The 25,881-nt window shown below is 47.6% G+C and overlaps 1 protein-coding gene and 1 long non-coding RNA gene across 4 annotated transcripts in view; one reads left to right on the top strand and one right to left on the bottom strand.

Annotated features, from left to right (window-relative positions):
* CHCHD1 (coiled-coil-helix-coiled-coil-helix domain containing 1) overlaps window positions 1-8,201 on the bottom strand; it is a 68,398-nt gene extending 60,197 nt beyond the window's left edge. Inside the window, exon 1 of one of the 3 annotated variants that reach the window (XM_085603512.1) lies at window positions 7,711-8,201. In XM_085603512.1, coding sequence (XP_085459638.1) covers window positions 7,711-7,843 — 133 coding nt within the window. In that variant the 5' untranslated portion in view covers window positions 7,844-8,201. The remainder of the gene's footprint in view (window positions 1-7,710) is intronic. The other 2 variants (XM_085603511.1, XM_085603513.1) reach the window with 2 other exon arrangements.
* Window positions 8,202-8,319: 118 nt separating this feature from the next.
* The window catches only part of LOC146867086 (uncharacterized), a 66,164-nt gene continuing 48,602 nt past the window's right edge, over window positions 8,320-25,881 (top strand). Inside the window, exon 1 of the long non-coding RNA XR_014961068.1 lies at window positions 8,320-8,445. This is a non-coding gene — a long non-coding RNA (uncharacterized LOC146867086). The remainder of the gene's footprint in view (window positions 8,446-25,881) is intronic.

Raw genomic sequence — 25,881 nt, 5'->3', positions numbered from 1 at the left:
AGCCAGAATAAGGTCTGTAACTCCTGGAAAGGGAAAATAATTCATCCAATATTTAAACAAGGAAACCACAGTAATCCAGAAAATTACAGACCGATATCCTTGATCGACGTAGAGGCTAAACTATACGCATCATGTCTCCTAGTCCATCTTCGAGATTGGCTAGACGAAAAGAGCATCATTCCAAAGTTTCAAACAGGCTTTAGGCCTGGGATGGGAACAAACACAAATCTGGCACTTTTAATAGAAAAAGCAGCAAAAAGGAAAACTCAACTATATGCATGCTTTATCGACCTGAAATCAGCGTTCGACAGAGTGACCAGAAACCAACTTTGGGGGAAAAAATCTAAAAACCTGGGGGTTAACGATCAAATTATTGGATGCAATGATCACCCTACATAGCGAAACCTGGGCAAGAGTAAAATTAGGCGACGGGAGTAGAGTAACAGCCACAATAAAAACACAGCACGACCTAAAACAAGGCTGCATCCTGGCTCGGAGCCTATTTAACCTGTTTCTTGCGGACATAACTAAATACATGCAATCGGCCAAGTGCCACCCGCCAATTCCTTTTTTACCGTACGCAGATGGCATCGTGGTGTTGAGTCAAAGTCCGATTGGCCTGCAAAGAGCAGTAAACAACCTAGCAATTTACCTTGATCAGGAAATCCTCGAGTTGAACAAAAAGAAAACTAAGGTTGTACGCCTAGTGGTTCCCAAAAAACACAACGTTTAAATGGCACTTTAAAGGGGTGCTAGTTGAAGAGCAAGCGTCTTCTAAATATCTTGGCATAAAACTGGGGCGGGGAACGACCTATAAGGAACAAAAAAATGGACCTAAGAGCTAAAGCCCAATTGCTAATCTTCACTTATAAATTACTGAATAAAAAACTTGGCTGTCCGGCCCACAACCACCTCTTAAAAGTGATGGCAGCTCAAACTTTACCCACCCTGTCATACGGTCTAGACACATGGTGTGGAAAGGAGTCCGAATTATTAAATGAGCTCCAGACCAAGGTCTACAAGGCCGTCTTCAATCTCCCTAAATCCGCATCCCCTGCACAGGTACGGCTGGAATTCGGCCTCCAGAATCAGAAATTCCGGGGCATGAATTCCTTCGCGAAGCTCTGCCATAAATTTCGATCATCAGAGCCCGGCTCATTGAACAGTCTATGCTGGGAAGAGATCAAAGGCCAGATGGATCAAGAAACATCAAACACATGGGGAGATGACCTAAGAATATCGAACTTGATATTCAACCAGTATGGGACAGCATGGTAGAACAGGTAAACTTTAACAAGTCCAGCAACGATTCAGCAAAGAAAAACTCTCTTGGAAGACAAAAAAACATTGTCCAAACGACGTCACGCGTGGACAGAGATAAATTCCTATACACATATAGGTTATCTAGCAGCCCATTTTAGCACGGAGATCAAAAAGAGCTTTATTCATCATCGCTTAGGAATACATGACTCGAAGGACCTACAGCCATCATGGGAAAGCAAAGAGCAAGCAGCGCACTGTCGATTATGTGGCTACTCTAACGAAACAATAACTCACTTGTTGTGCGCATGCCCTGCAGTCAAGGATCTGAGGAAATTGCTTTTAAAATCTATTTTTAATGAGCTGAACATCCGCACATGCAGGCAAGCTGTGATAAGCTGGATGGAAGGTTCCTCAATTATCTTGTCCTACCGGGGCGTAAAATATTTTGCTGAATTAAGGAAACTTTTCCGGCAAGCAGACTTACAGAAAAACAGAGAATAATCCGAAAGAATAGCTTCTGGAATGGGTTTTAGTCCAAATACTGTTGCACTTTATACGTCCACATAAAGAAGGGTCCCAGGCACAATTTATAAACTGGACAAAACTTACAGCAGGATTTTGAAGAATGACCAACATTTTTATTATTATTATTTAACACAATCCAAATGCATTGAACTTTCTATTTTAAAGATTTTTTAAACACAGATAGACATAAGTATCATGGTGGCAGCTTATACCTTATAGGCCCAACTCCCCTGGCACTTCAACACTTTAGATAAACGGCTTGAGTCACTGTATCATCTTCAGATTAACTCTGCCGCCTGAGCTTCATCAAACAGCGAACGCCGACGTCTTCTGTTTATGAATTCTCACAATGCTATTTTGCACGCAGAAAGACATACGCTTTTGTTCAGGAATTATTATAATGATACTTGCCCTCAGAAGAACACACGCCTGTGGTACAGCACTCTGCACTTTAGCTTAAGACTCACTTGTGCATCATATTTTTATACTGTTCGTATTTTATTAATAGTATGTCTGTTTGTTACTGCCTCGTGAATAATGATTGTTATGGTTCAGTGGCTATTTCTGTTGTGCATGTCATGACATTTTTATTCTTTGTAAATTGTAATGATTTTAAGTAATCACACAATAAACTTTGAACTATATAAAAACAAGGAAACACACCAGAAAACTTGAAAATCAAAGAAAATCAAAACTAAATAAAATGGTTTACTAGAAACCAATATCATTTTTTTGTAAAAATTCCACAGGTTCAGATGATAACTTTAGATCAGTAAACATTTAAAAAACACATACAAAACCCACCCACAAAACTGTCTTCAAAGGTAATAGAAATATTATTCTCAAAGTATTCCAAACACATAGCATAACAGAATATAAAATACCAATACAGGACTACCAAACTCTAACTAGGCCTAAAACACAGCACTATTTAAAAAAATATCAAACAGTATGAATTAGAAATTGAAAAAGTGAATACCAACACTACTACTAACATTAACTAGTTCCACCTACAACACTCACCCCAAAACCCTATAAACAAAACCTTAACTAATGTTTTAACTTATCTGACAAGCAGCAGTGCTATTCGCCACCAGGAAAACCATTGAAATATGACACAATATACTACACAAGTAGAGTTGTGTAAAAATATGGGCACTAAAATACCCTCTCCCTATAGAACAACTTTGGGACAATTGTGAATGCCGAGACGGGAGGAACAGATTGCAGGGTCTACATGAAGCCTATATTCAAGGGTCTTATCATAGTGCCTTAACAGTTGAATACGGTTTGACCATATGACGAGGAATTATTAATGTCACGGTTTACATACTGATATGAAAAGAACGTTTATGAGAGGCTGATCTCCTGTTTTAGAACTGAATGGAAAAGAATAGGAACGATTTGGTATTTTTAAGTTTTGACAGCTTTTAAAATATTTTCGAAGAAGGACGTTTCTCCTGTCTCAGAACCGGACAGAAAATAAGGAATCGTTCCTACATCTTTTAACTACTAAGCATCAGATCAGGAGGACCTTTCTATTCGTGACCAAAGAGCCGCTAGTATTTCCATCTACTATTCGAGCAGTCTAAGAGCCTTGAGAAAGTCACGGTGGTGACAAAACGCGCGTTGGTTCCGATCAGTGTTCTTCACAACGAAGACTGGACCACTATGCATTTAACACGAACATCTGTTGTACAAATATAGTGACAAATTGTAATGTGCCAGTCTTGTCTTGTTATTCTTAATAAATTTACCAAGACTACTCTAATTGGACAGTTTTCGTGGTTTCCTGAAAAATGAGGGATCTCTCCTAATCTTTTGGATTTTTGGTGAGATAAATAATGTATCATAATTGAATTGATGTAAAATATTACGAGTGCCGGGGTTTCCTTTGTACTGATCACGCTACACAAGTTACTCTTGTTTCTTGTGTTATTTGATACTCTGGGTAGTGGGGTATTTTACCCTGAGAGGCAACAAATGTACTTATTGTTGCAAAGCTAAATTGTTCACACTAGCCCGTTTATCTGAGTTGTTTTGAAGTGCGACCGTATATCCACCACTACCTCGCTTTGTGTTTTGTGGAAATATATGTAGCCAAGTCTTTAGTTCCTTGTTTTAAATTCAAGACTTCAGTGTCTACCGACTGTGTGAAGGTATGTCTGTCAAATAATTTCCCCGAGTTCTCTTTTGAAGGCGTCATAGTATTGTAGCAGTGGGTTGTTTCTATCAGCGGTATGGTACAATTAGCAGCGGATCCCCCTAGATAGGATATAACGAATGCCACCTTTGCATGATCAGTCGGAAAGCAGGTGGCTTTGCACATGAAATGCAGCTGACAATAACTGATAAAATCTGCAAACTTAGTAGGATACCCCAAAAAACGCTCAGGGGGAGCTAAAGGAATAGATGGTGGGGCTGTGACTTGTATTACCAGGAAGCTAGTACCAGGATTCAGGGTTCCTGGACCTGAATCAGACCTCATACCCCGCTGTATGGCATCCACCCTGACCGATAGAGCTTGGGTTTCCCTCTGAAGGCTACCTAACATGTGTCCTAAATCTGCTAAAGTCACCTGACTCATCTCCATGACGTCAGGGTGGGAAAAAATGCTTTTCTATTGGGCTTCGCGTTCTGTCAAAGCGTCACCTATGTTTCCGCAGGAACGTAATGGACATGAAGGAAGCTCCACAACTTCACCAAAATCCCCTATTGCACCCAACGAAGTCAAAGTGACAATGGCAACCCAGGGAAGAAGGGAGACAAAACAAGGAATGAGAAGGACACTCTTCGCACCCCAAGCTACGTTAGGACCAGGCAAAAAACAAGGCACAACATCTGTAGGCAAGAGAAAAGAACAACAATCAGGTAAGTATGTAGGGGTATAACTATGTCTCTAATTCTCCCTATTGGGTTGTTAAATACCTTAAGGTTCCCCTTCTTCGTAGTATAATTAATGGCTATGGTTTCTAGCAAGGATCTGATCCTGGAGGGAGAAAACAATAGGGAACTATTAGTTGAGGGTAGACTCAAGCAGAGAATGAATATTCAAAGGCCCTAAAGTGAAACCCACCTTATCCTTCCTGATGCCAGCTGGACAGTTTTCATCATAAAGTAAATGTCTACTAGTAATTAAATGAAATAGCCTTAAAGCTCAGGCAGAAAACTATGAACTTTCAAATATCCCAAGAAGCTAGAGAAGGAACGAATGTCCACAGTGCCAGAAATGCCTGATCAGATAAGTATAATGGGGCGAGTTAAAAGGAAAATAAACATCTGCGCAAAGCGCTACTACCGTAATGTGGAAGTAATTTGACTTTCTGTTTTTCTCTTCTGTATTGCAGGAGTGCACAGTACGAAGGAGGACAGGAATCTGGAGGGAGAAGGTACGCGCCGAAATCCGGAGCACTCGATGAGGAGGAAGCACCAGAACAACGAACCGTACTGATTGGAGACAGAAGGCCGAAGGTGCCGAAATCAGGAACACCGGAAAGGGAAAGTGCTGGGACGAGGAACCGCGCAACGTGGAAGCAGGAACGCCGAAGAGACTCCCGAAGGTACGGACGAGACCCGGAAGGTAAGCTCCAAATAGAAAAGACTGGAAAGCGAAGCGCCGCCGCTCGGGGACGTCCGCGCTTTAACCTGTCTGGTCATTGAGCATGCGCGCCCCCCATGTGGTGGCCATTATGGTAGTTCGCACGGCTCCGGACGTCCGGCAGCTGTGACAATTAGGAGAAGTCAGTACATACAAATATCTGGGGGTATGTATAGACAATCAATTGAGTTTTCTATTTCACAAACAAGATCATGAAAAAAAAAAAAAGGAAATGGTGTCATTTACGCTTTCTGTGCCCTTTCAAAAAAACTACAGGGACCATCTTTTAAGCCGTTAGTTGCAGTGATGGCCGCTAAACTATTGCTAACAGTAACTAAAGCAAGCATAGCTTTAAATGGCAAAGATGTAAAACTTCTAGACTCTCTACAAACAAAGCTGTATAGAAAAGTTTTTAGTCTACATCGGAACGCATCCCCGGCGCAGGTACGATTGGAATTTGGTCTTACCCAACAGGAGATTGGGGGAAAATACGCGGCAATTAAAACTTGGTACAAAATTTGGTTGAGTCAATCCTATGTCCTACACGATGCCTTGTGGGAAGCCCAGGCAGAAGATCTAAGTTCAAATTACAGTAAATTCTTGAAAACCGCATTAAAGGAAACTAAAACAACAGAACTCTGGGCGCAGAACTCCCCCTTCCAAGCCTTTCGTGGAGTGATAAACAAAGCAGCCAAACTTCATTCATTATTAGAAGATAAAAGCATACTAACTAAGCAGTCCCATGTCTGGATGGCCCTCCAATCTTATACATCAATACACCCAGCAGAATATTTAAGCTCAACATATTCATCTTATCTGAAACTAAAGCTAATGGGTATCAGATTCGGGGTGTTACCAAGTATGGCTGACCAACCAACATGGAAGTATGATGGCCCCAAAACATGTAGCTTATGTGGTGGAGTAAGACAAGATTTTATTCATCTTATCTGTGTTTGCCCCTTCTTAAAAACAATCCGGGTTTCACTACTAAAAAAAGATTTTAACACCAGGGGCATTCGAACTTGCAGATCTGCCATTATTAAAGGTCTGTGCACAACAGATCCTCAACTGACTTGTAAGATGACGAAATTGCTGACACTTCACGAAAAGATAACACGGCCCAAGGATATACACACCACCAGTTCTGTCCAGTCCAGTCCAATGATCCATTGACTGTCTCTAAACGCTAAGCCGCTACACAAATGCACCCTTACATTAACACCAATGTGATACCAATATTTTTGATAACTTTATGACACAGCAACTCGCTCCATTTTAGTCTGTTTTATATGATACAAAATTGTCTTCTATAAAAAATTAAAAAACACACATGTAAATGCTTTTTAAACATTTTAAATGACTATAAATTGACAGACTTTCTTTTCTTTCACGACATTGTTATGGTTTTTATTAACTTACACAATAAAGCAAAACATTTTTTAAAAAGGAGTTCCATTTTGTTGGTTAACAACAAACATCTGTTATTCAGCGCCAAGATGCCCTTCCAGTTGAATGTGCGCTTTACAAGCGATTTTGGGAGAGGGTGATGTATAAGGTGGCGAATTTGTCGTGCACAGGGATGCAAGCCAATGCACAAGGAATGCAGGTGAGGAACAACATCAGGGTAGTGCGAGTATTGAAGGTTGTGGAATGTAATGAAAATTGTTTGGAAAGCACTGATGTTTGGACAGGATATGTGTTTTACAAGAAATGTACGTGGGTTGTGTAATAAAACAGATTGCTTCATTCGGCTGGTCTTCATATTCATTATTAAGGGTAGGATTCGCGTTAGTCAGAATTAAGAGCAACATTAGCAGCATTCGAATCTTCAATAAAAGTGTTTAAAGATTATAGTTTGTGAGCTCATTAAAATCGAGTAGTGTTACCTCAAGAGCACTAGACCCACGAACAATATGGGCCATAAATGAATACGTGTAACTATTTGTCACAAAAAAAGCTTCCCGTTCCAACTGCCCTCCTTTGACAGTCACACAAACCATACTTGCCACAAATACATTCAACGCAGGTGTCAAGTCGTCACTTTACTACGTCTCTAACCACGACATGACCTCACTTTCGCGAGACAAAAAGGATTTTGGGAACAACTAAATGGGAGGCCGATGGACAAATATAAGCGGTATAACTGCATTCTTCAAAAAAATGCAAATTCTACTACAAAAAATTGGCTGCTATATCTCATAACAAGCGAGTTTAAAACAAAGAGAGAGTCGCCCTCACCATGCAAGTGTGACCTTCAGCTCACGCGCTACGTTTCTAGGCGGCCAACCTTGCATTTGACCACATCTTCACAACCACTCACTCACCTCCCAGGAGTCCCTTCCTGTTGGCCACTTTATCAGCCAGCGCCAGTTCTCTGGTGCTGGTGAGCGCGGGTTTTCCGTGGCGTCCACTCAGGAGATAAGCTACTCTAGCCTGTAATGAACTGCCTGAAGCCATTTTCAGCACGGCGAACAAGAGGTGATACTGGCTGAGAAAACGAAATACTTCCGATCCAATATAAGAGAGCACTGGAAATTACACATGCATGGCAGGATCGAGTGCTTTACATTCAGACGCGACCTCGAGCTAGCTCAGGATCGGATTGGGTGACAGACAGCTGTTTCCGATTGGTTGTTTATAAAAAGAAAAAAAAGATGCACCTCATAAAAAACACAAACCGCCCCTGTCTGACGGTGTTCCGTCGTTTTTAATTCCATCTCCCCATCTGTATGTGCGCCCCCCTCGCGTAGGCGCATGGGTATCATCTCACACATTCAATACACATCCACACTGGGCACTTTGTCTCATTGCATGTATTTTTGAGCTCCCCGGTGTTCTACCGTCGTAGTGCGCATGCGTGTAACTTTACGCATGCGCACTATGTGATTTTACATTCTAATTGAAGCTCCCCGCCCCAGCGTTACAAGTGGTCGTGGAGAGTTAGTCAGGTGACCACCAGCCTGTGAAAAGACTGTGCCACCGCCACACGCTGCATGGACCAGGCCCGGGCGTTTAACCCTTGAAGAAACCTATCTAGAGGACGGTGAAGGCTGGTTCAGGTACTGCGCACTATGTAACTTAATTTGGAACCTCCCCGCCGCAGCGTTACCCGTGGTCGTGAAGAGGGTTAGTTGGTTATAGAGTCAGTGGCCGTATTGGGCAGATCGGCAGGGCACGGCGTGCCCCTACTTTTTTTAATTAAGTAGATTGAGTTCCCCATCTTTTTAGGTTCGCCTAGGCAAAAGACCTTTAGCAATCGCTTCGGTTTTTGTCTTAAAAATGTGCACACGTTCCACTGCTTTAAATGGCAATGCGTGCACGTTTGGCGTTTCCCTTGCGGGAGCGAGCTTGACACCATTTGTTTGTAATTAACTAACAAACACATGGTGCCCCTGCTCGCTCCCGCAAGGGAAAAGCTCTGCGAATCTTTTTTTTTTAACTTTGGTTTTTTGTTTACTTTGAAACTGAGCGCGGCGCCGCTTCATGGACACCGTGCTCGGTTTATTGATATATTTCTTAACTTTATCACTGAGCGCAACGCCCACTTCAAGGACACCGCGCTCAGTGTTGAAGTTAAATATATAAAGAAACCGAGCGCGGTGTCCATGAAGGGGCGCCGCGCTCAGTTTTAAACTTAAGCATTTGCAATGCAATCGGACCGATTACATTGCAAATGCTTGTTTTAATCGTGGCTGGGACGCAAAGGGCATGGGGGCGGCTGCACTGGGGGGCATTATGGAAGCAGTATTTGGCATTAATGGGAACTGCCTTCCGATGCGGGGAGGGGGAGGCTGTGGGTGAAATCCCTGTACACTGGTATTTATGGAAGATGATGAAGCCTTGCGGCCACTGCTGCCGAATTTGCAACCAGGTTGGTGTCGCAGTGTCAGCTCACCACCGCGTGATTCTGGGCAAATTGCTCAATCTCTCCGCGCCGGAAATAAAATGAATGCGACCTTCTGTAATGTAACTGAAATATATATCACTGGAATGTCAGAAAAAGAAATTAGCCTCTCAGAATTGGAGCGGTTATAAAGCTGCACATTTAATACGGAATATTGAAGCACACACTTGTAAGGTATTTTTCTATTTGCCTGTTGCGTGCGGGATGGGGTAGTACCTTTGCGGCATGTGGGAAAAATAATCCATGAATGTTGTAGGACACGTGTCAGAAGTTCGTGACACTGAAAGGGGAAACCCCACTCAGACAACATCTTTGAATATTCATTGCGCGCGAACCTTGCAAGGGGAACCACGCAGCACTTACAGGTAAATGTCTTTGACCTAAGTGCATTTTCCACGTCTTGGCCTGCCTTGGAAAATGTGGCCGGTTTAGTGCTAAATGCTGGTAATGTAGATTTCTGCCAAAAGCGATAATTTTATTTGTATATATCTTCACATGCCTAAAACCTGCTTTCAGGGCGCTTGTGCGAATCACTGCTTAGATATAGAGCTTTGGGGTTGTCTTCGAGCGGTGCTTAGGTCACCTCTGAGATGGGTTCACAACTTTTGGGTGCACAACAATTCTATTACAGGACCGGAGGCTTCGTATTATGCTTCTCTTTCTATTTATTGCTACTCACAGCAGCCAATGAGAACTTTTCTTATGCAAAAACAATCTACATTTCCCATGATGCATACACCACATCACTTCCTGCAGGGCCCCATAAGAGCCAGTAACACCGGAACCAGTCCTCTTTCTTTGCTGCTCACGCAGACCGTTAAGTTGAGAGCTCCGCTTTTTTACTAATTTAATGATTAATGTGATGATATTTGGCTCTTTGATGCTGTGATTGTGCACGCGACGCTTCTGTATGCTATGCGCTGTTAGATCAAGGTTGCGATCGAATGCAAATGCACCGCGTGGTGCGGCACGTTAGAAAGACGCGCTGTGGCATTACGGGGGTTCCGCTGGTAGCGGTGACGACTTTGAGGCAGAATTGGACACGGGCGAGGCACCGCTACATAGCGCGGTAGATTGCTGGCAAACGCGGCGTTCGGCCGCTTTAGCGATTGTCCCTTCAGCGTTTTGACGCTTAGTGGATGTGTACAGCACCCGGTACCGCCCCGCCTTCGGCGGGTGCATGTTATATGTGATATTGGTGCGAAGGCTTCCCTGATCTGCCTGTGACGCCGGGAGCCTGTCACTTTCGTTTTAGTTCGTGTTTCCACGTGCGTAGCCCAATTGGGCTATTTTGGTAGGATTTGGGCTACGCACGTCGTTACTGCCCGAGTTTAGGTGTTTTTCCTTTCGTTTTTGCCATTCAGGCTGCGTGTTACTGAGGAGAGCACTTCTGACGCCTGGCTGTCTGCAAAAACGACCTGGGCCTGGAGGGAGCACACCTCCTTGAACCTTATCTTGCTCTTTTGGCTCTGCTACGCCTTGTGGGCTGCAATCATTTGAACACAGCTGTTGCTGAGGAGCTAGGTACCGGTGCTGTGGGTTGGCTCCCCCTTTATTACTCCTCCTGTACTATTGCCTTATGAGCAAATACGTATATAAGTTTGGTTCCACCATGGACAATTGGGTGCATTACGAGGAGGATGATACCCTGTATGAGGAAGATGTGACAACACCTGCCTTAGAGGATAATATTGTTGAGGCCCTGGATGCTTCCGTGCAGGAGTCGGTCAACAAGACCCTGGAGAAGGCAGTTCCGGGAACTGTGCAGCAGGCATTGGCGACTGCTCTGAAGCCTATTACTAGGCAACTGGAGAAATTCGCGAAGCGTCATGGCTTCACTACCCCAACTGAGGAGACGACAGGAGACCCACGGACTAGGTCCTGGCCCCACTCTGATTCCTATGAGTCGCTCCCGCACCCGGCGAAGGACAGGGAGAGGGTGCAGTATACTGACTCGGACACCAGTTCCACCTCGTCGGACACCCCAGATGACTCCCCTCCCAAGAAGAGGTCTCGGAAGGTAAAGCATGTGGAGACTCCTCAGCCGACCCCCACACCTTTCACGTTCAACCCCTCCGAGATAGTTCACCCCAGATCTTCGGATTGGCTGCCTGCTCCGGAAGTGGCAGCGTATTTACATGAGAACTTGCGCAAGAGCTTCGACAAGGAAGTGCGCAACAGACTGCGGTCTGAATGTCCCCGACCGGATCTCACGGATAAGGTGGTGGAAATGCCCGAAATCGATCCCAGTTTACTAACTTTCCTCAAGAAGTTTGCCAAAGACCCTAAGAAGGGTATAGACCGCGCATGGCAAGGTTGCCAGGATAAACTGCTTGACGTGGTCGGCCCACTCGCAAAAATACTGGAGATGGCTCTAGAGGCGCAGGAATCGGGTACCAATCTTGACTCATGTTTTGGCAGGCTGGACCCAGCGGGCCATCTGTCTATTGGGGAATGCCCACTGCGCTATCTCTACTGAGCGCAGGAAGTCTATTCTGATGCGCATGGACTCCAATCTTACGGAGTTGGCGGCGGCAGAGCCTGGGCCCTTGGCGGATGGCAACCTCTTCGGAGACCGATTCGTTAAAGACGTGGCGAAATGTGTGGGCACCTTCACAACCCTAGACAAGGCGCAGGCTGGAATAAAAAAGGTATTCCACGCAGGGGTTTTCAACAGGGCCGGACGAGGCCGGGGACGCTCGTTTGGCCGTCAATACTCTCAAGGTCCTCAACGAGGAGATTTCGGTCGCGGCAGAGGAGACTGGGACTCCACCCGCGGTGGCACCTTCTACCCCACCAGGCAGCGCTTCAACAAAAGGCGCTTTAACAAAGGATCCTATCGGGGAGGATTCCAGGCCACAGAGTCTTCAGGTGAGCGCTCCAGATTTATTTCTGCTTCCATTGGGGGGACATATTCAGCAGTTTTATCACAATTGGGTTCAAATATCTCAGGACGCCTGGGTTTTACAGACAGTTCAGGGGTTCCATCTGGAGTTCTTTCAAATACCCTATCAGGTTCGTCGACTCAGACAACTTGTTTTTTCCCGACTAGAGTGTGATTTCATAGATTCAGAAATAGAAGGATTGCTGCAGAAACGCGCGATAGCTCCTTGCAGCGAGGGCCCTCGCGGTTTTTGCAGCAATATTTTTCTGGTGCAGAAGAAAGGCGGTGGTTACAGGTTGGTACTCAATTTGAAGGATTTCAATCACTTTCTGACTTACAAACACTTCATGATGGAGGGCATCCATCTGCTTGCAGACTTACTGAAACAAGGGGACTGGTTGGTCCGTCTGGACCTGAAGGACGCTTACCTGTCCCTCCCCATATATCGCCCCCATCGCAGGTTCCTTCAATTTCAATGGTGGAACCGGTGGTACGAATATTTGGTCCTTCCTTTTGGACTTTCCTCAGCACCATGGTGCTTCACCAAGGTTCTGAAGCCGGTCGTAGCCTACCTCCGGGAACAAGGGATTCGCATGATAGTCTATCTGGACGACATGCTCATCATGGCACAATCTCAGGAGTTAGCGGTTCAACACTTGCGCATGACCATCCGTATTTTGCAGAACATAGGGTTCGTGATCAACGAGCCAAAATCGGTTCTGTGTCCCACGCAGACGATAGATTTTCTGGGGTTCGTCATAAATTCTCAGACGGCCCAACTCAGCCTTCCAAATGCCAAGCTTCGAGATATCAAGAAGGAACTTCGCTCGTTCCTGACCAAACAGATGGTCTCGCTCAGGGGGATTGCCCGGATAGTGGGTCTTCTTGCGTCGTCTATTCAGGCGATATTTCCGGGACCCCTACATTACAGGGCCCTTCAACTGCTCAAAATTCAGCACTTGCAGAAGGGTCTTTCTTACACGGACGTAGTCCCTCTTTCACAGGAGGTGAAGGACGAGATGCAATGGTGGTTGGCCCATGTCGAGGCGTGGAACGGCAGAGCAATTTTCGGGTCTCTGCCGGAGGTAGTCATAGAATCCGACGCTAGCCGCTGGGCCTGGAGTGCGCGCTGCAGAAATATTTCCACAGGGGGACGTTGGTCCCTAGAAGAGTTAAATCTTCACATAAATTGTCTGGAGCTCCTCGCGGGATCATTTGCGATTCGGACACTAGCTCCCAGACAGATCTCATGTTGCATCCTTCTTTGGATGGACAACATATCGGCGGTACGATATATCAACAAACTGGGGGGCACGAGGTCCTCCATGCTGGTGGAAATAGCGAAGGCCTTTTGGCACTACTGTCTGAGTCATCAGATCTCAGTCATAGCAGAATACATTCCGGGGCAGTCCAATGTGGTGGCGGATTGGAACTCGCGCCACCTCAGGGACTACAGCGACTGGCAACTTCTCCCACGGGTGGTCCGGTGGTTGCAGGAGATTTGGGGGTTCTGCGAGATCGACCTGTTTGCCTCCAGGCTGAACCGTCAAATGACGAAGTTTTTCAGCTGGAGACCGGACCCTCTGGCGCTGGCGACGGATGCCTTTGCTCAGGAGTGGACTCAAAAGTTGAATTACGCGTTTCCGCCATTCATTCTCATTCCTCGAGTGTTCACTCAGGTGATGCGCCAGAAAGCAGAGGTGATACTAGTGACTCCCTTGTGGAAGTCGCAACCATGGTTCCCGCTGTTGTTGGAGGCGAGTTGCGACTTTCCCAGGAGGATCCCATGGTCCTCGACGATGCTCCAGGGCCCTCGGGAGGGAGACGCACCCGATGGTTCTATCGGGGCATCTGTCCCTGATGGCCTGGAGACTTTCAGGCAGCGTTGGCAAATGCCAGGATTTTCGGAACAAGCTTCTTCGAGCTTTATCAATCAAGCATGGGCCCCCTCTACCAGGAAGCGATATTCTTCAGCCTGGGGATGCTGGGTTTGTTGGTGCATGGGACAGCATGTGGATCCCGTGGGGGCAGGATTACCCTATATTGTGAATTTTCTGTCGGAAAAAGCGTCGAATGGTTTGGCGTATAGATCTGTTAATAATTTCCGTTCCGCCATATCTGCAGGCCACTCTCAGGTTGAGGGCAAACCGGTCGGAATGCACCCTTTAGTATGCAAACTCCTAAAAGGTATCAGAGTAGCTAATCCACCCAAACCAAAGTACTCTTCTTTGTGGGACGTCTCGCTGGTTCTTTCACTCTTTAATAGATGGCCCGACAACAATAGGTTGTCTAGGAAACAGTTGTCGGCCAAGTTGGCCATGTTGCTTTGCCTAGCGGCTTGTAGACGCTCTTCGGATGTCAAAGCTCTGGATATCACAGGTAGAGTATTTACTCCAGAGGGAGTTTCGTTTTCTATTACGGCTAGAACTAAAACAATGTCCCGCAGTGTGGATTATCATGCTTTTCCTGATAATGCTAAACTTTGTGTGGTTCAATGCCTCAAGGCTTATGAGGAATGTACCAGGTCTACCAGGCCTGATGGGGTGGCACAATTGTTAATTGCTCTGCAGAAACCATACAAACCTGTGTCTGCGGCTACCATAGCCAGATGGCTTAAAGATGTTATGCAGGAAGCAGGTGTAGATACTCAGGTCTTTGGTGCACATTCTGTTCGAGGCGCTATGGCCTCTAAGACTTTTATGTTGGGTTCTACTGTGCAAGATATTATGCATTCTGCAGACTGGTCGTCTGAATCAACGTTTAAACAGTTTTATTATAAACCGGTGGGTGATATATCCTCTGTTGTTTTTAATCAGCGTTAAACTAGCATAATACGAAGCCTCCGGTCCTGTAATAGAATAAAAAATTAGCTAGCATTCGCGCCAAGAATTTTCAATTCCATTAAGGACACGGAGGCGAGGATTATCCCACCCGGTAAAATTACAGTATTGTAATTTCTGCCCGCCCGTTTGTATATATACTCTGATTATACAGAAGTTACGGGTTGTTTATCTCTGTTTTTTCAGGATCCGAAAAGAAGATGGACTAATCCTGTTTGCAGATTGACGTTCTTCCCAGCTGGTCTGGTTTTCTTCCACGTTGGAAGCTGTTGTTGAACTTTATTATACTTATTGGACTTTTTGTTCGGAGCAAAGAAAGAGGACTGGTTCCGGTGTTACTGGCTCTTATGGGGCCCTGCAGGAAGTGATGTGGTGTATGCATCATGGGAAATGTAGTTTGGTTTTGCATAAGAAAAGTTTTCATTGGCTGCTGTGAGTAGCAATAAATAGAAAGAGAAGCATAATCCTCGCCTCCGTGTCCTTAATAGAATTGAAGATTCTTGGCGCGAATGCTAGCTAATTTTTTATTCTCTCTGCTGTGCTCGGAGTCACGTCATTTTAATACGTAACTGTCACGGGGTGAGTAAATTCAGGACAAAGAGAGGTACAGCGAGGCTTGGGGAGTTCTCTGTCAAGGGAAGTGCGGTGGAATTGTACTCTAATTGCCGAGGCGTGCGCAGCACAAGGAGCTTGTTTCACCGAGCAAAACGCAGCGGCGAGCGCCCTCTGGTGCCCCAAGGGCACATATGGCGCTAACCACGCGGATTCTCAAGCAGGTCAACAAATCACCGACGTGCGACATCGGCATTGAAATCCAATCGCAAGGCCTGAAGATCTACGACCTACTGCGTGGCAGTCTCATCCACCCAAACCTTAATCTCTGTATGGCTTTAGCTCTGCTAGCACAATACATTTGCACGGTTTTGCTTCTTAAGAAATAATGAATAATCCAAATGATATTTGCACAATGGTAAAGCATGAACCCACATGTGTTTTCTATGTTTATTTAATAAGAACCAGTTCATTTTTACGCCATTTTTCCTGTTTGGGTGATAGCAAAGGAAGCAAACGGGTGTATCCCAATTAACAGTGCATATATATTAATTATGCACTATGGCATAAAAGGAGAAAAAGCAACGTTTGACTGTATTTCCCGCTTAATTACCTAGACTTTAGATTTCGGCACAAACTGAGGGCTGTCTTTCAGATGGTGAACAGCAAAGTTTATCTGCTTATATTCTCGTTATCTAAATACCAAACTACTACAAGTTCAGTTAACTCCATTTTGTTTGTTCTGGTGCAATGCTTTGCTAAATGTGGCCTCTGTGTTCTGGTGTGGGCCTTGACAGATGTCTTGGACAAAATACTTGTTTTCCACCAGTGGTATTCAGGGTGGGCTTTAGCACTGGTTGCGCCATGTGCGACAATGATTTTTGGCGCCACCCCTCCCCTTTCATGACCACCTCCACAATGGATTCCCGCACTATCACCCTTTGACTGTCTTCATAACCGCTCTCTCAGATGCATTTAATTCGTTTTATAGTGTCACTCATAAAAGTGAAGGGTGTCAGAGCACTTTACATTGCACGCACATTACTGAGGGGAGAGGAGTTGGCCTGGGTTCAAGACTCGGCAATGACGCTGAACATCCTCTCATCCTGGGCAAATCACTTAATCTCCCAGTGCCTAACAAAACCAGCATTGCCATAGCCAATAGGTCTCGCCTTTGGGACCTTATAAGTAGTTAGTTATGCAGCACAATATCCTTACTGCAACAACATTAACTGTTGCATGGCTAAACACTAGGGTCCCAAAGGCGAGACCTACTGGCTATGCCAATGCTTGTTTTTATTTTGAAAAAGCGCTGCAGAAATAGCTAAGGCCTACAACTAACGCTCAACCCCCCCCTGGCCGTTCGGTGACCTGCGGTTAGGTGGAGAAGGAAAGGGACTCTTGTTTGTCTGTCTTTTCCCTCCTGCCCACAGAAGACCAGGACAGTGTCCACTTCTGCTTTGCACCCCTCAAACCTTTCATTAATTCCATGCCATACATTTCTCGCTTGCTATTATACTGGTGAATCACGAAGAACAACATTGAAGCCAGAGATATGCACTAGTTCATGACTCTTAAATGTGCACACAAATGTAACATCTGATATGCTTTTTCATCAAAACCCTTCTCACAGCGACTCTTGAAATTTCGAAAATACTTCAGACCTTCACTTTCATACCGAGGATCGGATGAAAGATTACCTGTCGCCCCTAGTCGAATCCATGCCTCTTCCTGCCCAACACAACTGCTTAAGCCTTCTGATTCATGCTTCTAGCAACCAATTATTTCTTATTTTGTATTATTGGCCACATTGTTCTGATTCACAACTGACTTGTGCCTTCTACCTCGACTCAATGGAAGGCCTGGTCCACAAGTCCCTTCTGCTGTCTGCAACTCTGGCTCCCTTATTGATGCACACAGTGTTTTAATATCCCTACTCTAAAGCTCTTTTTAACTCTCGTCTCTTAAACATAGGTAAATCCTTCTTGGATACTCTGTTTTCTAAACCAGCAGACATCAGAACCTGTAGCATCCAATGCACTGACTGCACTGCTGCCATCCCGGTACCCCTCTCTCTCTTCCTCTTATTTCCTGGCTTTGTTTCGTCCCTCCTCACTTGCTGAATGAAAACAGTGACTTAAAGCGCTCTTACCCTCTTTTTTCTCTCCTTTCCTTTCTAAAATACAAATAAATAAATAACTAAAGCAAGCCAGAGTGGTCACGTAATGGCCAGATTGGTTTTATTCACACCCAAACACATTAGTGCCACTTTACAAAGTTTGCCAGTGAAGAGCTATGTAAAATATTAAGAATAATTCCAAATGCAGGTTTCAAATAAAGATGATTGTAGTTTATTGTAGAGATAATTGAGATCCCATCCACCTTGTCCAATCTGTCGGGTACAACTGACTTCTCCCCACACTAGTAAGTTCCATTGCCATGAAGCTTCTCCAACAATAACAACTCTACAGTACATTTCTCTTAAAGTGGTGCTACAGGTATTTACATGGTGCATCCATAACAACATGAACATTACTACACATCTTCCTCTTCCTAAAAAAAAACATTACATGAGAAACGAAACTTAAACCTTAACATAATCATTGAGTTTTGAAGGAGGCTTTACAATCCTCTTACTCTTTTCTCTCAAAGGCATAGAAACTGAGTTATCACCAGACGTAATATTTGTCTCACCTATGTTCTTGTTTTTTCCCGCTTTTCTTACCACAACTACTCTATTTAGGTTCCAGACCCTAGAGTCTTCAGTCTTGATAGCATTGGAAAACACTTTTTTAACTTTGTGAGCAACTTTAAACATCTCAGAAGACTGCCGTCCAGAAGGAGCCCTAATCATCACAAAGTCCCCTACATTAACAACAGTCCTTTTTACAGCCTTCTTATTATCAAACCACCTTTTACGGTCAAAAATTTTGTCTGCCTCCCGCTTGCTCCATGATTCAGGACAAAGCTCAACTCCATCACTCTTCCCTACCTTTTCATTAACCCAGAAAGGCGTGACGAGAGTATTGGGATGCCTCTTTTCAAGTAGTAGAAAAGGTGTATTTCCCGTGGTCGCATGAGGCGTAACTCTATAGATTTCTACCACTTTTTGTACCCCCTCCTTCCAATCTAACTTGTTCTGCTTGGACATAGAGATGGACTCTAACAAACCTTTCCACCATTCCGTTACTCTCGGGATGGTACAGAGAGCAGCGTTTATGTTTAATGGCACACTTCTCAAGAAAATCCCCCATTTCTTTAGAAACAAATTGCACTCCATTATCTGTGAGAAGGTAACCCGGGAGACCCTCTCTAGTGAACACTTCCTTGTGGAAGGCTATAACATGTTTGGAGTCAATGCTTTTCGTGATTTTTATTTCAGGCCAGCGTGAAAATAAATCAATAAGGACAAACACATAGACCTCACCCTCATAACTTTTGACAGGACCCAAAATATCAAGAGGTAGTTCCTGCCACGGTGCATTCGGTCTATCCCTTATAACCATAGGTTGCACCCTTGGTTTGAAACATTTCTCACTTAACGTGCACGGAATACAGTCTCTCAATATCTAGGTCCATTCCAGCCCACCAATAGTTGAGCCTAATGCTCTCTTTGGTTTTTGAGATGCCTTGGTGCCCTTGATGAGCTAAGGTAATTAGCTCTTCACGCAGGCATTTCGGGGGAACCAATCTAGTGCCACGGAAAACAAATCCGTCCGACATGGATAACTCATCCCTCACATTCCAATATTTCTCCGAGACACCATGATTTTTCTTGTCCCAACCATTATTAATAAAGGAGGACAACTCCATAAGTTCTCTGTCCACTTTACTCTCCTCTCTCCACTTGTCCTCTTTAATGCTACCACTCTCTATGGCACACACCCAATCCAACTCCTCTTCTTCTTCTAGATCATCGTAACCATCATCCTGTTTAGCCAACCTTGACAAAGCATCAGCATTATAATTGCGTACTCCCAGTAGATACTCTACCTTGAAATTATATCCTTGTAAGTCAACAATCCATCTTGAAATTCTGCTGGATATAGCATCAGTTCCTTTACCATTAAAAACTTCAACCAAAGGCTTGTGGTCAGTACGAACCACACAGTTAATACCCCACAAAAAATTCTTTAATTTCTTCATTGCCCAATGAACAGCTAACGCCTCTTTCTATCACAGAGTAGCGGGTTTCGGCTCCTCTTAGACTTCTTGATAGAAAAAGAATGACCTCAGTTTTTCCCCCACTTTCTTGTTGTAGCACAGCACCCAAACCTTTCATGCTAGCGTCTGTTACCAACACAGATTTGGCTGCAGGATCAAAGCTTCCTAATCTGGGAGTCTTTTTTAGATATTCCTTTATCCTTTTAAATTCTGCTTCACATTGGGGGCGCTAGGTGGCGCCAAACCAAGATGGCCGCACTGTAGTGAGGCTCCTGCCCGACCGGGCACTCTCATCATCCTTCATACCATCCGGACCAGGCCATTACACTTCCTCACCTCACAGATTTGCGTGAGAGAGCCTGCGGATTCCGGCGGTGCGACAACTGACGCGCTAGCACACTTGAGAGCCGAGATACCTGCGGTTGTTCCGGAGAGCGGAGTGAGGCCCCTGCGCGACGCCTGACCCGGGCAGCGACTGCCTGCTGGGAGACCCCGGGGATCCGGGGCCTGCTTCGTGCTGTGGATACGGAGGCCCGCCTGGGGAGCTGAGACGCGGAGGAGGTGGTGCCGGGCTGCCCACTGCACTGACACCCATCTGCTGCCGGGGTGAGAGGAGCGGGGGGTGGAGAGTACATCGGAAGATCCTTACCGGTGGCTGCCTGCTGCTCCGGGCCTCGCGTGGTCGTCTTCCCCCTCCCGGAGGTAATTTTTTTTTTGAACAGCGAAGCGCCGCACCCTGCCGCTCTGACCCTCTGCCTGCCGAGCGGACTCCTCTGCTGGAGAGAGGCGCCCCGGACCTGGCGCGACCTACCACTGGCTGGGGAGAACAGCGCTACCACTGCTCTTTGGAACTGGAGGGCGCCGGAGGCCCGCGACTCACTGGCGCGCTCTTGCCGCCATCTTGAGCCTTTGCCTACCATATTGAGGGGCACGGCCGCCCTCCGCTCGGGGGGCCTCTGGCGTCGCCCCTTGGACTGGCGGGCGCCTCGTGGCCCCCACTGCAGTACATAATCTTAGGTCCTCGTCGCTTCCATTGCCTGGAGCCGCCCATCCTGCTGCATGGAGGGAACATCCCCCTCCGCCACATCCTAAGGGACCGTAGCCCTTACCGACGTTGAGGCCTCTGCGGAGTGGCTACGTTGTGGGGGCGGCTGTGGTGTCCGACCGCCTGGGATTGCGGATTGAGGCCTCCTGCCGTGCTTGAGGCCCGCGCTGCTGGTGTCCTGGCCCCTGCCTGGAGTACGGAGGAGGCGAGAGGTTACTGCTGACGGCTTTTGGGTCGATTGCACGCTGTACCCGGGTGGTGCCCTGCCTGCGTTGCGGGCTCCCGGCTGTGCCTGCGGTGATTCCGGCTTGGCGGCTGCGCGGAGGGTCGACTCCTGGCCGCACCATGGGCCGTAGCGAGGCGCGCCAGTCCAAGCTGCCCTTTGATACCAAGAGAAACCCCCCCATTGATGCCTGGCGCGGAGAGGGGACCCCCGCTCACTGAGACCCCGGACGAGGACTGGAAGTCCCTCCTGCACGGCATGAAACAAAGCCTATCCTCCATCGACTCCAAAATTGACACCATGAATGACCGACTGGATGGGGTCGTAGCTAAACTGGATCAACATGACGGTCGCATACAGGAGGCTGAGGAGCGAATCTCTTCCCTTGAAGACGGCGCTGCCTCCTCGGGCAAACAGATGGCACAAATGGACAGACTCCTCAAGCTTATCGCCGACAAGAATGAGGACTTGGAGGCCAGATCCCGCCGCAATAACGTACGCATTTTGGGCCTTGCGGAATCCACCAATACTGGGAAGGTAGAGACCTTCGTCGAAAACCTTGTGATTGACCTCTTTGGCAGGGACTCCTTTTCCCCGCACCTTATCGTGGAGCGGGCACACAGATCCTTAGCCGCCCGCCCTCCACCTGGCTCCCTCCCACGGCCCATAATTGCTCGATTACTGAATTACAGGGATAGGGATGCCGTGCTGCGCCGGGCTCGGGAGGTGGGCACCGTGCGCTATGGCAATGAGACATTATCCTTCTTCCCTGATTTCACCGCATCTGTGCAAGAGTCCCGACGCAGGTTTGCTGCTGTTAAGAAGAAATTGCAAGCACAGGAGATACCTTACGCCATGCTCTATCCTGCGAAATTGAAAATATCGCACCAGGGTAAACAACTCTTCTTTCAGCAACCTCAGCAGGTGGAGGACTTTCTTAAGCAACACAAGAAGGACAGTACGCGAGAGAGAGCTGGACAGCATCGCTCTAGCTCGTCCTCTCCGATGAGACAGCAGGACTGATTTCTCTCATTGTAGGGCCACTGACATTCCTATGTGCCGCTGCTTCATTTGCTTGATCTAGCTGCTGCATACCCCGGTGAGGTAACTCTCTACTATTATCAATGCTTGGTCTGGTCACTGTTGATATATGTGCCGGGTTACCCATCTCCGTTCCACAGGGAGAGGCTGGACTAGCTGTCTGGTCCTCGTGGGTGTAAGTAGGGAGATGGGAGGCTGGTTGGGCGCCCCCTAGACATTGTCCCACAGATGGGTGAGCCCCACTGCACCCCCCCCCAGGCGGGGTAAGGGTCGCTGCTCTACAGTTTTTACCAGTTGGGTTGGTACTGTTGGGGATGGGGTGGGCAGGGTGGGGTCCTTATTCCCGGCCAGTTGAGGTTGCCGGCGTGGGTGGGTATGAGTTCCGGTTTTGCTTTCCAACCTTTGACTCCCTAGTTATGAAGGGGAGGGGAGGGGTATTTGAGATTGTTTCATGGGAGATCCTTTCATGTTGCTACACTGCATGCTATGATTTGTTCCATGCTATGTCTACCGTTCACGTCTTACTGGGCCTGGATCGATGGGGGGCGTAGAGGACACTGAGCCAGCGCAGCAGTTTCGGCTAGTCTCCTGGAATGTGCGCGGGCTGAATGACCCGAGAAAACGTCGCCAGGTCCTGGGATACCTAGATAGGCAAAAAGTATCTGTTGCCATGTTTCAAGAGACGCACTTACGGCCGGGTGGGAGCCCCCCCTTCGCATCGCGCTGGGCTGCATGCAGGGTCTTTTCATCATATTTGACTTACGCTAGGGGTGTGACCGTATTGGTCCGGCGCGGGACCGGGTTCATACCGGCGGGTACTGAGGTGGGGCCCTGTGGCAGGTACTGCATGGTTTGGGGGAGACTGCATTCGCACACAATACTGTTCGCATGTTACTACGGCCCCAACGTAGACGACCCGGCAACGCTTTTGAACATGTGGGGTAAGATACACACGCTAGGCATCTCTCATGTCGTCCTGGGAGGAGACTTCAATACAGCACTCAGACCCGCTATGGACAGATCGCACCCTCAGCCGTCACACTATTCACGTACCCAGCGTAATTTGGTACACTTAACGACTGAACATCGATTGGTTGACGCGTGGCGACACCTCCACCCAACGCTTCGACAGGGCACGCACCACTCTACTGTACACTCTACATGGGCCCGTCTTGACTATATCTTTCTATCAGCGGGCCTTGCCCCGTGGCTGATAGGGGCGCGTCACCTTGCCCGGACTTTTTCCGACCACTCCCCTGTCTTACTGTCGCTCCGCATTCCCCTTGATACCTCCCCATACCTGAGCTGGCGTCTCAACCCTGCGCACCTTACGGATTCTGCCTTCGTGGCGGAACTGGAAGACGACATAACAGCCTTCTTTGACCGTAATACTGCATCGGTCTCCCAGTTCACAACTGTGTGGGAGGCTTTCAAAGTCACCGTGCGGGGGTGGTGCATAGCGAAGGGCGGGGGGGTCCTTAAGAGCCTGCGTGGAGATGTGCGCAAACGTGAGGCTGAATTGCTGCTTTTAGAGCAAGAGATGGCGCGGAACCCACATGATCTCGAAGTCGCGGCACGTCTTAGGGAAAAAGTGACAGAATACGCAGACACTGCTGCCAAGGAGTGTAAGTTTCTAGGGAAGCCTTACGTTGCGCGGATATATGGAGAGGGAGACCGACCCGGTAGAGCGCTGTCCGCTGCAGTACGCCCCCCTAGGTACCGGAATTACGTATCCACTCTTCTGGATGTCCAGGGTGTCCCACGGAGAGACCTTTCGGCCCAGCTTCGTGTCCTTACCGATCACTATGTAGACCTCTACACCTCCCGCAGGACTACTCCGCTTGTCCTACAGGAGTACCTCGACGACACCGCGATAGCCTGGCTGGGCCCATCCCAGCAGAAATTCCTGTACCATGAACTAGAACTGGATGAGATAAAGGAGGCGATAATGTCCATGAAGTCTGGCAAGGCGCCTGGCTCGGACGGATTACCGATAGACTTTTATAAGGCCTTCATTCATGTCCTTGCCCCTATATTGAAGCAGGTGTATTACTCCGCCCTTGAGGAGGGCAGCCTACCAGGGACGATGCGTGAAGCCCTCATAACATCCCTGTTGAAACCGGGCAAGCCCCCGGAGCAATGCGACTCGTACCGGCCCCTCTCTTTATTGAACACGGATAGCAGGATCCTGGCGAAGGTGCTTGCCACGCGCCTTAACCTTCTGATGGAGCGTCTGGTCCTTCCCGACCAGGCCGGGTTCGTCCCAAACCGCTCGACTTCCCACAATCTGCGCGCTCTACAAGCGGTGCTACAGGATATTGCTCCCAGTTGTGAAGCCGCGGCGGTTTTCCTGGACGCCACCAAGGCGTTCGACACACTGGAGTGGGACTACCTTCTGGCCTTGTTGGAGCGGATGGGAGTTCCCTTCAATTTTCTAGACTGGATCCGTTTGTTATACCACCAACCACAGGCTACAGTCCTGCTGAATGGGTCCCGTTCTGCTCCCTTCCTTATCCACAGAGGCACCCGGCAGGGATGCCCCCTCTCTCCAGTCCTGTTTGCCATTGCTATAGAGCCGCTGGCGGCCAAGCTACGGCAACATCACAATCACCGCTCTCTTATTTATCCGGAGCGCCAACTCCTTATCGCGTTATATGCGGACGACATGACCCTTTACGTCCACAGGCCGCGAGAGAATCTTAACCCCTTACTGCGTGAGGTAACTAAATTCGGCGCCATAGCGGGCATACAAATTAACTGGGCGAAATCTGCTTTGTTCCCCTTGACTGACAACACTATGCGGTTCCCGTTGGATTATCCCTTGGTGTGGGAGGAAGACGAGATCACCTATCTAGGGGTTCGGGTGACCAGGAACCGGGAAGCCCTGATCAGAGCTAACTACGGGACTGTCCTGGACAAACTCACTGATCGCATCACACAGTGGATCCACCTCCCCCTGTCCATGGCGGGGCGCATCTCCCTGATTAAGATGGTGGTGCTCCCCAAGTTGCTATACCTATTCACCAACATACCCTATAGCCCGGGGACATACTTCTTCAAGACTCTCAACTCCCAGCTCTCCCGGCTAATTTGGGGTGGAAACAGGCCCGGATCGGACTGCGGACACTTATGTTGCCCTATCATCAGGGTGGGCTCGATGTCCCAAACTTTCAGAAATATTATGATTGTACCCACGGTCACTTTGCTATTTACTGGTTCCACCCCCCCCCCCTTTTATGGCTCACCTTGCGGTTGAAGATGGGTACATGAGGCCTGCGCAACCATCTGGGTATTTATACACGGAGGGTTTATCGGGGACCCGCGACCCCACTACGGTCGATTGCACCGTGCAGGCTTGGAGGCGCTTAGCGGGTTATATAGATGTCAAATTTCTACATTCTCCTCGCATGGTCCTGGCGCATGACCCCAGACTGAGTATCGCCCGCGAGGAGCTTGGGCGCAGGATGCTTACACGGCTGGCGATTCACACGTGGGGATATCTCTATCACCAGGGAGGTTTTCGAGTGGCAACACACTTCTTTGGGGACACCACCCCTTCTGTAATGGACACATTTCTCTACACTTGCCTTCGGCAAAATATCAGGGCTGTTACGCCTAACTTCCCAGCTGAGCCGGAAACCATGGCACCCTTGCACGCTCTGCTTCAGACGCCCGCCCCGACACATGTGGTCTCGCTGTTATACACACATGTACAGGCGGTTCCCTCCCCTCCCTCGCTCAAGGCGCGGACGGACTGGGACAGCGACCTGGCTGATCCAATGTCAGATGACCAATGGGAGGAAAGCTGCTCCCACATTACTGCAGTGACGGGTAATGCGCGC

The sequence above is a fragment of the Triturus cristatus genome, chromosome 1_2, assembly GCF_964204655.1.
Source record: "Triturus cristatus chromosome 1_2, aTriCri1.1, whole genome shotgun sequence".
NCBI classification, from domain to species: domain Eukaryota; kingdom Metazoa; phylum Chordata; class Amphibia; order Caudata; family Salamandridae; genus Triturus; species Triturus cristatus.
Note: the sequence above shows the minus strand (reverse complement) of the source record. Positions and strands in the feature narration are given on the sequence as shown.